The sequence below is a fragment of the Coffea arabica genome, chromosome 9e, assembly GCF_036785885.1.
Source record: "Coffea arabica cultivar ET-39 chromosome 9e, Coffea Arabica ET-39 HiFi, whole genome shotgun sequence".
NCBI classification, from domain to species: Eukaryota; Viridiplantae; Streptophyta; class Magnoliopsida; order Gentianales; family Rubiaceae; genus Coffea; species Coffea arabica.
Window position 1 is genome coordinate 1409305 of NC_092327.1, and position 15470 is coordinate 1424774.

General features: G+C 34.0%; 2 protein-coding genes across 3 annotated transcripts; both read left to right on the forward strand.

Annotated features, from left to right (window-relative positions):
• The first annotated feature begins 86 nt into the window (after nt 1-86).
• Nucleotides 87-10261, forward strand: LOC113710112 (uncharacterized). Of its 2 annotated transcripts, none has more exons than XM_072065468.1 (8): nt 87-390; nt 1388-1703; nt 2350-2480; nt 4910-5009; nt 5579-6118; nt 6281-6618; nt 6909-7053; nt 8080-10261. In XM_072065468.1, exons 2-8 carry the CDS (start codon nt 1535-1537, stop codon nt 8097-8099), a joined length of 1443 nt encoding a protein of 480 aa, XP_071921569.1. In that variant the 5' UTR covers nt 87-390; nt 1388-1534; the 3' UTR covers nt 8100-10261. The 2 variants fall into 2 exon arrangements, with proteins under 2 accessions (XP_071921569.1, XP_071921568.1); XM_072065467.1 differs by having other exon boundaries at nt 10031-10261.
• A 3107-nt stretch (nt 10262-13368) lies between these two features.
• Nucleotides 13369-14205, forward strand: LOC140014867 (uncharacterized). The gene is made up of 2 exons (XM_072066493.1): nt 13369-13785; nt 13888-14205. Exons 1-2 carry the CDS (start codon nt 13369-13371, stop codon nt 14203-14205), a joined length of 735 nt encoding a protein of 244 aa, XP_071922594.1.
• The last annotated feature ends 1265 nt before the right edge of the window (nt 14206-15470 follow it).

The following is a 15470-nucleotide window of genomic DNA, read 5'->3' on the forward strand; positions in this document are numbered from 1 at the left end:
TTTCCATCATAATTTAGTAACTTCCAAAATTCCTCGTTAATACTCCTTAGAAATTATTAGTCGTTGTATAACATAAATAAATAATACTGCACTTATCACTAATTGTGTGCTGGAAGCCAAGTCTACGGCGCCTTCCTTCTCTGTCCCTCCTTTTCTTCTCTCTCTCTTTCCCCGACGAGTCAACTCCTCCTCCCTTCTCACACCCTGACGACCCGACCGAGTCCTGTATCGTCGCCGTCATCGCTCTTTCTCCGGCGAACCATTGCTACTCCTGCATCTTTGTCTTCTCCTGTCAAACGACCTTTAGCAGCATCTACTAAAACTAGCTGTTTCTTTTTCTTTTCTTCTCCAGAGCTCGACTAGGATCCACTGATTGAATCTTCCCCCATGGTTAGGGTTTTTCTTCGCTGTTTCCAATCTAAGTCGTAACTTATTTTGTTGTAGTTGAATATTAGAGATTGAGTAGCTCCGGTTTGTTGTTAGATGTGTGTAATTTTATGTTTTAGTTAGTTGACTTTTCTCTGCTTTTGTGGTTTGTTATGTGCTTTTAGTTGCTTCTGACTGATAAATATCTGTTGTTTTAAGTAATTCAATTGAATGTCTTTTTGTTTGAATTTGATTGTTGGATAATTGGGTTTGTAAGGTTTTGACCTAGGTTGAGCTTCTTGTAATACTCCAGTTGAGATCAAAACCTAGTCAAAGTTATCCGCGAACTTGGTTCAGATACTCCCGTTTTGAAATAGTGAACAGGATTTTGCTTTTTAGTATTTTGGGTATAGGAGTAATTTTTTATTTTTTTTCAATTTTTTGGTAATTGGGTTGATGAATCTCTGTTATGAATTTGATAGTTGGATAATTGGAAATAAGGTTTTGACCCGAGTTTGAGTAGTATTGAACTGAGTTCAAACCCTACAAAAGGTTTTTGGTGAGCCCAAGTGCAGATTGAATTCTATGGAGTTAGATATAGGCCTTAGATACAGCCTCTAGATAAATTTTGCAGATGAGAAAATTTTCTGTTTTTAACAACCATTGATGTGTTGAATTAGGTGAAAAGAAAACGGATTATAAGTCTCCCATTGTTCATGCTTGCTTTTAACATGAATACCTGAATAATTTTAAAGTATCTATCCTCAATCAGCAAGCATATATTTGGTTTGGTATTATTAGTTGCCCCAGAAAGAAGGCAGGATAGAGCCTGTCTTGGCATCCACTGTAATTAGTTAGGAGAAATAACAACTTTGTTCTTGTATTGGTTTCTTTTTTATGTCATTATATTTTTGTTCTTTATGTGTGATCTTGTGCACTTGAATATGGGAGCTAGTGCAAAATATTTTTTTATCGTGTGTCTGGACTGATTGAGTTCTATTTTTTTTAAAATGTGTTATAGCTCCTGGAGTTGTTTTGGCCTTCCTGGATGGACTTCTCATCCTCAGCATTTCAGTGACAGTGGTTGTTCCTTACTGTTTTGAGGAGTTTATTTTCCCGCGAATGTTCTTAAATCCAGATTTTGGTGCATATCAGAAGTATAGATCAAATGCCATCACTCAAAATGAAAACCAAGTCAACTGTGGGCTGTTTGAAAGAAAAAAAAGGTCTCCGCATATGCCCAAAATCAACCATGATATCCAAGAATTCTCTCTCTGTTTCCAAAATTGCTCAGAATGCTGACGAACTTCAGACTATTATTCAACATACTCACGATGGTAAGTAAACAATAAAGGATCTCAATCTTCTAGAAGAACTGTCTTTTGGGGGTCTATAAGGATCAAGTCAATTATGATTAAACATATTGTTCTTTTGAGAAGAACTTTAAGTATTTGTTGGTTAGAAGGCTTTAGAGTCTATGACAAAGGATGTAACTAGTTTAGTTATTGTTTGCGATAATAGGATTCTTTTGTTGTGGTACTTTTTATTTATTTTTTCTGCTGTAACTGGATGAGACTATACATATACTGTGCAACAAGATGCATCATTCCAAGGGAAAGATTGAGGTAATTATTCTGTGAATTTAAATTTGAAGTTTTAGTTTGTGTAAGAGTGAGCATAGTATAAATTCAGATTTAGAGGCTGGGTGCAAGTTAATCAGACATTTGCATCCATAATTTTTTATTATTGAAGTTTTTTGAGGTTTTTTTTGAAATACAATTTTATTATGAGGTTCTGGAGATTCACTGCTTGAAACCTCTGTTTCTTGATTATTAATATCTATAAACTGCTATAGTGCTACAGGCCTGGTTGTCTCATTGATATGGTGTATTAACTACTTCAATTTCAAGTAGCCCCTTTTTCTTTGTCTTGTGTAAAGGTTAAAGTGTCCTCAGGATATGATTTCTTTCATTGTCCTTGTAGTTTGTTCGTGTGACGAAAAACGTTCTCATGATAGCGAAGCAAGCGATGCTGACCATGGGGAATCATTCAATGGAGAACTCCTTCAAAAGCAGTATATGCCTTTCATTGATTCTACAGATGTCAGTAGAATGGTAAAAAAAATCTTTTTCCCCCCCAATTTAGCTGTTTGTTTATTGTTTTTTTGTTTGTGGCAGTTTGCAGCTTATTATCCAGTTCGTTTTGTGGTCTTGGTCATTATCCTTTTTCAAAGCAATGTACTTGATGCTTTTGTATATGAGACAAGAATTCCTTAAGTCATGTAAAATAATTGTTGGACATCTTTGTCTTAACTTAGCTCTAAACTCACTGCACGTCTTTGTCCTAAGTTAGCTCTGTACAAATCACACTTCTTTGTCCTAACTTAGCTTTATAGTAGCCTTCTTCAAGGCATGATACCAAGTGGTTTGTCATCTAAATTAATGTAAAATATGGTGCATTGTCTGATAACGAATTTCAAGTTTACATCATTAGAAAAAGAGCTCTCTCTCTCTTTTTCCTTGTTCTGCATTCAGATTTTGTCATTTACTTGTATTTCTTGAGTTTATTTGTCTTAAACTTTGTTCCCATTCTTGTTAGTTCACTAATTGGGAAGTTTTTGCAGTCAACCAAGAGCTCAGGGAAATACAGAGCTAGAGATTTGTGTGATTTTCCTCAAGCTTTAACTAGGCATCCCATGTAGATAAGGAGCGTAATTAGGAGCAATAATATGTTAATCGAGAGTCTTTGTTTATGTTGATTATAGTTTTATTTTCTGAGTTTAGTAGTTTTTGAAAGATTGGGTCTCAAGGGTGTTTTGGTCTTTTACTTGTTGCAGGAATTTTCCAACACGTGTGTTGCTGAGTTTTTTTTAGTTATTTATTAGATTAGGTAAGTCATTGTCACAGAAAAGTTCCTAAAAGGCTTTGCAACTTGTTAATTTCCATATTAGAAGATGGAAATACTAAGTTTAGGAAAGTTTGAAGTTTATAAATTTTAATATTCCTATGTGATCCTAGGTAGGGTGAGATTGATGAATAGGAATTGAGTTTTTTGTTTTGTGCTCCCTCCGTCCCATTGATGGGCGTCATGCTTTCCTTTTTGGACTGTCTCAAAATTTATGTCACTTTCTAAATATGGCAAATAGCTACACAACTACTTTCACTTCCTGTCCTTCACCTACTCATTGGGAATTAGTATGACTCAGCCATCAATTTAGGTCTAATTTGTGCTGAGAAATTAACTCATGAACAACGCAGTCAACAAAACAAGACCATCAAGGTGCGATAGATTTTGGTGGGATTTCAACTGACAACCAAGATGTCCTAGGCACCACTTATTTTTCTAGTTGTTTTGGTTGTGAACCAAATTTAAGCGTGTGAACTACACAACCTCAGTAATGAGGAAGTATGTGCAGCACATATAAAACTTGATAAGGTTGATATAGACAACAATTCTCATTTGGCCCCACACATTTATCACAATGATGTTATGAAGGATAAAGACAGAACCTGGCTCAACTTTTTCAGCTACTTATACGCTGTTTTTTTAAAAAAAAAACTCTTGAAATGCATAAAAAATTTGGGTCTGAGGGAGTACTTGGCTTGTCTTCTTCCCCCCTAAATCCCTGTTCTTCTTCCCTTTTTCTCCAATGTTATTGTTCATGGGTACTGTACAAAGCCTGAAAACAGTCCAAGGATCGTCCCATTCTTCTGCTAGAGCTAGTAGGCGAGGACCTCACCTATTTTTCCGACATCAGAAGTATCTAATCGCCAGGTTGTAATCATAACTTATGTAATTTCTCCGGAATTTGAAATTTTTGGTAAACTATGATTATATGTATCGAGGTATCTTTGAATCTTCCAATACCAAGCACGTAAACATAGAGCAATTGTGGAAGATCTGAATAGTTAACTCAAAGTTGCAAGCTATTATAACTTGAGAAGCTTATTATGTTACAAATGGTTACTTCAATTTGGACTATTTTAAAAGTTCAAATATAGATTTTTGCAATGTGATATTTTTTAGATACTGCAGTTGCGATAGATCAGATGTCTTGTGTGTGTGCGTGTGCCCAAGTTCTAGGCTTCTAGTAGGACATCCTGCAGAGTCACTAGCTGTAGGAAGTTTCAATGGGGAGAATTGATGTGCTATTTCCTAGTTGCTGCATTCTTGTAGTATTGCTAGATTTTCTCTCAGTTAGTGTAAAGATTTTGTGATTTTTTGAAATATTTACCGTTTTCATTCTTTTGCAGAATATTTTTCTTTTCATTGATCACATACTCCATAGTTGTATTTGTGTTTTAGTGAAGAATGTCAGCTTGAGTTATAGTATTTTGTGTTATTCCCTAGGATATATCTTTCCCGTTGTGATTATGGATCGAATCATTTGAGATGCCTGTTTTATTTGCACGTACAAAGCTAATCATACTGAATATGATAGCAGTTTCTGATTCACTTTCACTTTCATACAATGTTTACCAGAGTAGGTTTGTTATTTAGCATGTAACAGCATAACTAATTGTAATGCTTTTTTAAACTGCAGGAGTCTGCACCAGGAACCTGTACAAGCTCAGAGACGATTTTCTCTCCCATTTTAGAGTCTATTGACATTCATAGTAAATCATATACTGACTATTATGGAGGTGAGATGCAATACTTGGTCTCATTTGTTCTTTCCTCTGAAGAGTACTATCATGAATATTTCATAATTGATGTGAATTGAATGTGAGGAGACATAAGGTTTTGAGATTGTGTTTCCCTATATAACACTTTTTCCTTCCATATGAAGAGGTAACGCAAGAAAAAATGAGAGATATGATGTAGTAGCTGCTAGTGTTAGAGAATTTCACTTAAATGCAATGCTTCTTTTACTTTGTTTTGCGCTGAAAGTGTGGAATTGAACTAGAAATTGTTTATCATCTGCTGGGCCACCTGATTTTACTATCACACGGAGACAAAGTATCAGCATTTGATATTCTGGTTAAATTGCTTATGCTGCAACTCTCACGGGAGTTGAAATTCTCATCTGTTTGATATGTGTATGTTTTTCCTCGAGTCATCAAATTAAATCCTTATAACTTTTGGAATAGAATCTGTTATGCAGAAGCCTATAGACATAAAAGATAATCTCTGTTTATTGGTTTTATCTAATTATAATATTATCTTATTTATTAAAAAAAAAAAATCTTAACCTTGCTACCAATCCTTCCAGGGAGCAACAACCTGTATGTGCCACAGTTGGAGACAGAAGATAGTGATGATAGCAGTAAAGGTTCATGTGAATACCAGACCTGCAGCATATCAGATTTCTTTATATCTGACATGATTTTTTCTGGGCTACCAGTTGATGGCAACTCAGTCTTTAATGATAGTACAGACACTAAGTTCTTGCCTGATTACAAATGTGAAGAACCACTTAATTCTTTTGATTTGACTGAGGAAACCATGGTAATGCCTTATCTTAAGAATGCTATGGAAAGTGGCTATATTCATGATATCAGAACATGTGAAGATGCTACAATAGATTCTTCTGATTCGAGCTTGTATCTTGCTATCCATCAATTGAGATCGTGCAACCAGGAATCTGATATTAATATTTACTCAGATGTGGATCAACCAGATTCATTTGATCCACACATGTTTATAAGGAATATACCTGACTTGCCAGATTTGGCTTCAGATTTGCGGCCAACAATACTGCCTAAGGATAGCAAGAAAACAAAATCTGTTACTCTTGTTCTTGACTTGGATGGTAAGAGAATTTCTTGAGCCTGCTGAGCTTAGAAAAAAAATGCAGGAATGAAAAACTAACCTTGATCAATGAGTCTTACTTTTAGTTTCAGTCCAGTTCTTTTGGTTTATGTACTCAGATCTTTGCCCTTACAGTTGGGTGACATCAGTTTTTTGTGGACAGAAACCCTAGTGCATTCAACATTGGAACACAGTGATGATGCTGATTTCACCTTTCCAGTGTTTTTCAATATGAAAGAGCATACAGTGTATGTGAAACAGAGGCCTCACCTGCGGACATTCCTGGAGAGAGTTTCTGAGATGTTTGAAATTGTAGTTTTCACAGCTAGTCAGAGCATCTATGCGAAGCAGCTTTTGGATATATTGGATCCAGATGGCAAGCTTATCTCTAGACGAGCTTACCGCGAATCCTGCATCTTCTATGATGGAAGTTATACTAAAGACTTAACTGTTTTAGGTGTTGATCTAGCAAAAGTTGTCATAATTGATAATTCTCCTCAGGTAATTAGTGTTCCATTGTTGTGTCAATTCGTGTGGTCACTAGTATGTTTTGGGGAATTCTTATGATTTTAAATCTGTAGATTACTAAAATATGTCATTTTTTTACCTTGTTAAGTCTATATTGTGCATGTATTTAAATGCCAAATGGTTGCGTAATTCAGTTATGTTACAGTTTTTGAGGGGCAAGTACCGAATTGAGTCTGCTTGTTTGAATAACAGTCATAAACAAACTTATGGGATCTCAACAGTTACTTGATTATTTATAATGCTTATCCTTTGATGTTTTGCAGGTATTCCGCTTGCAAGTCAATAATGGAATTCCCATCAAGAGTTGGTTTGATGACCCCTCAGACTCCGCACTAATGTCACTACTTCCATTCCTTGAAACACTGGTTGACACTGATGATGTTCGGCCTATCATTGCTAAGAGATTCGGTAACAATGAATGAGTGCTCCTTGCACTCATTAGTTGTTTCTTTAACATTTCCTGTCCCTTTTATATCATTTTAAGCAAAACTTTCCTTCATTTTAGATGCTCATTATTCAATTCTCTTTGAGCATGGATACAATTTTTTTTCATACAACAGGGATATTTTTCCATGTTTTGGTCAGTTTTTCTTCTCCATAGCCCTTTGATGACTTGGTTAGTTAAGCTGATTTCTGGGAGAAGGTAGTTTTAAAGGTTTTCGCCTTGTCTGCATTGTACAGTTATATGCTTAAAGGTTTAAAGGTTGTGTATATTGTTAAACTCTTTTTTTGGGGATACTTTAGTGATTTTTTCTTGGCGTTTACATCTCTTTACTACAGCTGGAAGTTGCATACCTAATTGTTCAATTAATATTGTGCTCTATGCTAAGTAAAACGTTCTTGAATTTTGGGGAAGCATGCAACAATTTGCTTCTGGGACTAAGATATGTGAGTGGCATTGACTTTACCTCATACCGTGGATTGAGAGATTGTTAGAATCTTGTCAATTAATAATAGCATTCAGGGAGTATTTGAACCATTATGTAACATGTATGAGCCATCGAGATTTTTTGTTAAGTAGAAAAAGACAATTATGAGTTTTTAGAAATAGGTGACTCCTGAAGAATTTGGGGAAATAGTTAATCCGCATAATTAAAGATGTTTTACATTGTAAAATTACAAAATTCAGAAAATACTGTTACTGGATAAAGAAAAACAGAAATCAATTCAAATTTATATGATGAGTGTTAAATTTCAATACTGACTTTGTGTTCTTTTTAACTGGATAAAACTACTAGTGATCTCTTAATCTGGATTGAGCTTCTTGTTTTCACAAGATAACTTCGCAGAATTAGATTTATCAAACTTGGTAGGGTGAGGATAGAAAACGATAGTATTGGATTGTTAACGTTTCTTGTTGTATGTCTTTAAGACTGCTTTGCATGAATTGGTATTTTCACTCCCTAAACCAGTTCCTCATTCTCATCCACCCAGGTGATGAGAGTGGGAAATGAACGACACCCGGATACATGATTTGAAGTCACTGCATGTGGCAGTTTAGTTGTCTGTACTAAGACTGCTAATTGTATATTTTTATGCTTTACATCTTTGGTGATAAGCTTTGTGAATGTTTTTAAATTTCCTCCACCACAAAAAATGGAGAAATTGCTTCTGTTGTTATCACTTTCAGGATTAGGAATAACATATGTATCTCAACCTATGTATTTTTCTTGTTTATATTGACAGAAGTGGATGATGGTAGTTACTTATTTCCTTTTATTTCTTTCAAAATTTTATACAATTAAATTGACCTCTATTAGTTATTGGAAATTATGTTACTAAGTTTGTTTCTTTCTGACACCATTGACTTAAATAGATTTTCTTTACTAAAAAATTAAAGCATAAATATGTCACTGGAGTAAATACCTGAAGCTTGTGTATAAAAAAAATGTAAGTCAAAACCCTGTTTGCATGGGAGAATATTTTAAAGAGCAGTACCTTGTTAGGTGTTCTTCAGCAATAATGGTTATAGTCATACTTGAATTTTATAAGTTCAACACGGATAGTTGAATTTTCTGTCATCTTGAACGACTTCTTTGAAAGTATGTGAGTTTACACATGAGTGGCACACTAGGTCTGGTCATAATGTTGTTTGATTTTAGTTTGTGAATGGAAGTTAAATTCAGTGGTGAATAATAGCCAATAAGTAATCAACAAGAAAGATGGACAATGGAAAATATAATAGAGAGATCCTATGGACGAAAACCTTAGCATCCTTTGGGACAATAATCTTGTTCTGGAAATTCTATTCTAAGTGATTCACAAACTTTGGTGAAATGAGGAGGTCCACACTTGGAACTCTTCAAGTGGTTAGTCTATCCCCATTTATACTTCGCTTTGAAGGAGTGTTTGCCCTTTTAGTGGAGGTTTTGTGGTTGATTGTGGGAGGGGTTTGAGTTTTTTCTTCCTGTTGGGGTTTGCTTTGGAAAGAAGTGGCATACATTAGGGTAGTGCTTTTAAGTTGCTTGGCGTGTCTCTTTATCAAGTTTTTTGATATCTGATAAGTTTAATGTTGTTATTGTTGTCGGGATAATATCACTGGTTAGGTTCAACATAATTGGCAAATAAAAAAACAGTCCAGCTTCTGGTGGCAACTTTACATCCTTTCTAAACCAGTCCAAGATGGTATCCTTTTCATATTTTGGTTAGAGGTGCTTTAACAGATGAGAAACATCTTTTAGCTTCAGGATGAAATTAGTGGTCCTAGTAATTATGGATACTTTTGCTATTTTAAGGTTGGAAAATTTAATCTTTGGAGTAATTAAGCTACTGGGATACGATGTAATCATTAGATTGTAGTGGTTATTGAGTCTCAGCTACAAGTGGTATCATTCTTAGTTTACCAGGAAGTATTTAAGTGGTTGTTAGTGGCTGGGCTGCATCCATTGAGCTCCTACAATCTTCATTTGAGCTGTTTGATATATGTGTGTGGTATAGCCCTTGGGGACATCTGGATACCTTTTGAAGGATGTATTTCTACAATGCTTTAAGTTTAGCAAAATATGGGGATTTTTATTTGATTGATTATTGGACGTGGAGGATAGCTTTTTGGAACAGCTTCCTGTTTGGCACATGAGCAATAATTACAATCATACAGGACTAGGAGATTAGGACACGTCATGTTTAGCATAACATGAACTTTACAATTAACAATTTCAACATTTTGTTTAACAAACTATTTATGAACTGAGAGAGGTCATTTGATAGCTTAATGAACAGTAAACTAGACACCAAGGCGCAACACATTTTATAGAGTCTTTGCCAGATGAAGGTGATGGCTGGTCGACTTGCATGGATCAGGAGGCGATAATGATGTTTGACAAATATCCTCTGCTCATGACATTTTTGTATAGTTTCTTTACAACTTTGAATGCCTTATCTGCAGGTCATGAGAAGATACATAATGTTATCGCTACCAAATCGCATAAAATTAGGTACGCAGTATTGAATTCATGTTTGTTTTTGCTAAACATTGAGAGGAGAATCAACAAGTTTAAGATCTGTACTGATTTTGACACATTAAAATTGGTGGGAATATTAGAATAAATTCATGTTCTATGTTACATTGTGATCAAATACTAAAGCAGTTATTTATTATCCCTACCACTTTGAACAATGTGGTGTAAAGTTTGATACTCAATTGCTGGAATTTACCGTTTGTTTATATTTTATTCCGCTAGTGTTTCTCAATACGAGCACCTTTTTTTTAACAAGTGGTGGATGTATTTCATCAAACTTTGATTTACCAATATCAGTTTAAACTCAAGTAGTGGGTGTATTACATGTTCTATATCAACATTTATGTTGTGCAGTTAAGCGTTACATACTGAAACTGATTATATGTTTAACCATTTGGATACATTATGGATACTTCTAAAGAGGTTTTGGATTGACCTAATCGCAAGGCAATTAAGCTGTTGTTTGTTTGCTATGGAACTCCTGAATGATTGTGTATATGCATTGCCTGGTCCAATACAACTCGAACCAGAAGAGGTTTCAAGCATTCAGCTTCGGTTTTATGCTGCGGGGTCATGATTATTATAAACCATGAGCCAACAGTAGTACGCAACATAATACCTCAGTAAATGAGAGTTTGCGTACAAATTTTAATGGGAAAAATCGAGCGTTGATTTTTCACTTTTGTCATGTTGGATTCATTCAGTGTTCCAAATCAAGGGTTATCGTTCAAACACACTGGGCAAAGAGCCGGTTAGTCTAATATGCTGTTTAACTAGCCTGGCAGAATTTGACGCGAATACTTGGTGTCTTCCTATTGTATCAATTAATTCTTAATGCCTGTTCTTTAAATTTGGACATTGCCTACATTATTTTCAGCTTCACAACTAACTCTTAACTCAAAATGACTTGATAAAATTATCAGCAACTTGGTCTTCGGTCTTACAATAGTCAATAATAATTTTTTCTTCTTGAATCAATTCACAAATGAAGTTATAGTTGACATTGATGTACTTGTTTCAACCATGAAAAATTGGATTTTTTGTCAACTTGAATTGTGAATTTGCTATCGCAAAATGTTATGGTAGGATCATCTTTGTCATGTCAAATAAAAGCAAGCATTCTTCTTAACCATGATACTTGAATGCCGCTACTCGTTGCTGTAATATATTCTGCCTCAACTATTGACAAAGGACACCATTTCTTCTATAGAATACATAGTTAGAGGTACTTCTTGGAATCATGTCGCCATCCAATCCAATCACCATTTGTAAATTCAATAAATCTATATTCATCAATATGTTAATAAAAGATACCATCAGATTGCATACTTTAGATATATCTTAAATTTCTTCTACAGGAGACATTGTTGGTTTGGCAGTGTTCATCTTGAATTTCTCTAGAATATCACCAACATATTTCTTTTGTGAAACAAATACTCCACCATCTATTTGAGAAACTTCAATGTCAAGAAAGTAAGGCATTAATCCCAAGTCATTTATTTTAAAATGACTCATCATAGCCTCTCTAAATTCAAAAAATAACTTGATATAAGCACACAATAACTACATCTCTTCTAGGATTGAATTTGAAATACTCCATCCGTCCCAAAAATCATATATTAAGCTCAAGGAGCTCGTTTCAAATCATATAATGCTTTCCTCAATTTGTAAACTTTATTTTTTGGCCCTTCCACACATATCTAGCAAGTTGCTCAACATATACTTCTTCTTCAAGAATGCCATTCAACAAAGAAAAATTCACCTCCATTTGGAAGATTTTCCAATAATTATTGGCAGTAAGGAAGATAATCATACCAACAAAAACTTTGAAATAATCAATATGTGCATTTAATTTGTGCCATTTAGCAACTACCTTGCCTTGAAGCGATCAAGTTCTCTAGTTGACTTGTATTTGGACTTGTATACATACCCATTTGACTCTAATTGATTTCTGTTAAATTGGAAGAGTAGTCAACTCCTATATATTATTCTTCTCAATTGCTTGACTTTTTTCATTCATTGGTTGAATCCAATGATCACCTATGACAGTGTTTTCAAAAGTTACCTGATCAAAATCTACATATAAGGCAAAATTTAGCGCATCCTCATTAGATAAATTATTATCCTTACCAATGGCATAATCCTCCAAATAGACTTGTAATCAAGGTTGTCATTGCGCATGATTAGGTGATTGTATAGGAGTAGAATACATATTAGAAGATAAAGGATCACTGGTGTGTTGCTTCATTTATTGTCTAGTAAAACTTCCTCCTATATTTGAAGACAATTGTAGATGTTTTGTCAAAATCGCGATCCGGATCGTAAGATTGTACGATCCTACGATTCGGATCAGCAAAATCAATCTAGATCGTGCATAGAATCGAAAATTGCTTTAATATACATAGAATCATTAGAATCGTTTGTGGGATCGTAGGATTGTACGTAGGATCGTATGATCCTACGACCCTATTGCTATCCTACGGATTTTTGAGAATTTTGTAAATATGGGGCTAGATTTTGAAACTAAATGGAAACATTTGGAGCAGGTTTGTAACTTATCAAAGAATTAGATCTTTAATTATAATTTTGCAACAATTTTGTCTCAAAAACAAAAGTTACAACAAAAACAAGCTTCGAGAACAAATGAATGAAACAAACAGAGATAAAGTCACAAAAGACAAAGAGAGAGAAAGTTTCTTTGGTTCTTCCCCATCTCCATTCTAAACTTCTCCTCCATCTAGATTCCAATAAAATGTCACAAAATTTTGCCAATCTCCCATCTCTAATTCTCAATTGTCTTTGTATCCTTGTCCAAACTCAAGGAATTTTTGGCAGAAGAAGTTGTCCAATGAAAACAACTGCGAGTACCCGTAACCAATGACGGAGCCAAGGGGGGGCAGAGGGGGGCCATGGCCCCCCCTAAGTTTTGAGAATTTTAATTCATAATATGTAAATATGTGTGTAAAATAAAATTGGCCCCCCCCTAAATTTTTACAATTTTAGTTTACATTATGAGAGTTTATATATATATATATATATATATATATATATATATGAATTAGTCATCTTTGAATGGAATGGCTTGCAAACTTTAATTTACCATGAATGTCCATATGCCTGTTACATTCATTGTTTGGCTCATAGGTTTCAATTTGCTTTAGTTGCAGCTTCTAGAGAAGTAGCTTCTGTTCTCCAATTCTTCTCCAATTTAGTTTTCATTATCAACATTGTTACTACATCTAGCAAACATAATGATGAATTAAAGATGGCTCAAGCAATTGAAGTTGCTACTAAGATTGCTAATGGTGAACTTGAAACTGGAAGGGGGCTTAATCAAATTGGCACTTTAAAACAAGCTAGAGATACTCATTGGAGTTCTCATTTGGATTCTATTTCTAGTTTACTGAAAATGTTCAATGCTACTTGGGTGGTTTTAAGTAACATTGCAGTAGATGGAGGTTCATACTCTCAACGTGGAGATGCAAATTTTGTTTTGAATCAGTTGTTATCTTTTAAGTTTGTTTTCACTTTGCATCTTATGAAAGACATTGTGGAAATTACTCATCTTTTTTGTATAGCATTGCAACGTAAATCTCAAGATATTTTGAATGCAAAGTATCTTGTCTCAAGCACAACAAAGCTACTAAAGAATTTTCGAGATTCGGGATGGGATGATTTCTTGGTGAAAGTTAAATTATTTTTTGAGCAACATCAAATTGATATCCCATGTATGAATGCTCAATATATTGCAAGACGTGGTAAATCTCGAAGTCATCATGATTAGATTAGTGTGGAGCATTATTATCAAATGGATATATTTCTTGCAACAATTGATTATCAATTGCAAGAGTTACATAGCAGGTTTAATGATCATACCGTGGAATTGTTTGTTTTGAGCACTGCTTTAGATCCTAGAAATGGATTTATGCTGTTCAAGATTGATGATATTTGTAAACTTGCAGAGAAGTTCTATCTGAATGATTTTATGGAGCAAGAACTAGTACGTCTAAGAATAGAACTTCAACATTTTGAACTTGACATTCCAAATCATCATGAATTGCAAGAATTATCTGGTATTATGAGTTATGTCAAGACTTGGTGAAGAAAAGAAAATCAGTGATATATTCTCTTATTGATAGATTGATTAGACTTGTTCTTACTCTTCCTGTATCAACTGCAATTACAGAGTGGGCATTTTCAATTATGAAAATAATCAAGACAAAGCTCCAAAACAAGATGGAAGATAATTTCTTGAATGATTGTCTAACTGTGTATATAGAAAAGGAAGTTGCTGAAAAATTTAGCAGTGATTCAATCATAGATGAATTTAGTTCTATGAAAGAGCGTAGAGCTCAATTTATTTCTAAGAAAAGATATTGAAATTTCAAAGTATGTTAACATAACTTTTATCTTTTTTCAATTGAAAATAGTTACATTTATATTACATGGTTATTTATATATTGCATAGGTGACATATTAGAGAGCATCTTCTCATAATGTGCAAATTGGATGGTTTGTGATGTTATAAGATATTTAATCAAAGGTTATCTTTTTTGTTATGACTGTACCGCATATTTATGAATAGACGTACCTTTATAATTAAATTTAATATTTGATATTTTTAGATGTCATATATTTAAATAGAAGAAAATTATTTTGAACATAATATATTAAGATAATTTTATTAGAAAAAAATTTTGGCCCCCCCAAAAAAAAATTCCTGGCTCCGTCACTGCCCGTAACCCTAATTTGATTGTTTCGTTTAATTATGTCTATCAGCTATATATGCATACTAAATGCTTTTACTATCAAGCACTAAGATGGGTTGTATTCTTATTTCTGATTAGGCAAGACGTCTGGACCTTTTCTTTTCATTTTGGGGTTCCGTTGCTTTTCTTTCTTTTTTTTTTGTGGTTATTCTATGACATTGAAATATATAGCTATGGACTTCATTGAGGTTCCGTTTCTTTTTTTTTTTGTGGTTATTTTGTGACATTGAAATATATATAGTTGTGGATTTCATTCTAGTGCTTGTTTCTAATATTTGTTGTCCTTATACTACTTAATATTATTGTAATTGCATATGAAGTTGTGTCAACGGTGTTTATTCTTCTATGTTGATCTGAGTTTTACTAATAATCTGTCAATGGTGTTTATTCTTCTATGTTGGTCTTGGTTTTACTAGAAGTCTCGATTTTACTAGAAGTCAAAAAAGGTCTAAAAATAATTGAGATACGGAAATAATTAATCTAGTTTCTTTAAAAAATTTGAGATATTTTAGGAGAATGATATCTTGAAAGTTTTGCTAGTTGTAGCCAGCCACATAGCTGAATTGTTAAAAGAATGAAAGCAAACAATTAGAAAATC

Excerpts from the sequence above, each read along its gene's own strand:
- LOC113710112 (XM_072065467.1), top strand. The coding sequence starts at position 1,535 with ATGCCATCACTCAAAATGAAAACCAAGTCAACTGTGGGCTGTTTGAAA. Across the intron at positions 1,704-2,349 it reads TATTCAACATACTCACGATG|TTTGTTCGTGTGACGAAAAA; the intron begins GTAAGTAAACAA and ends TTGTCCTTGTAG. Across the intron at positions 6,619-6,908 it reads TAATTGATAATTCTCCTCAG|GTATTCCGCTTGCAAGTCAA; the intron begins GTAATTAGTGTT and ends GATGTTTTGCAG.
- LOC140014867 (XM_072066493.1), top strand. The coding sequence starts at position 13,369 with ATGGCTCAAGCAATTGAAGTTGCTACTAAGATTGCTAATGGTGAACTT. Across the intron at positions 13,786-13,887 it reads CGGGATGGGATGATTTCTTG|ATTAGTGTGGAGCATTATTA; the intron begins GTGAAAGTTAAA and ends CATCATGATTAG.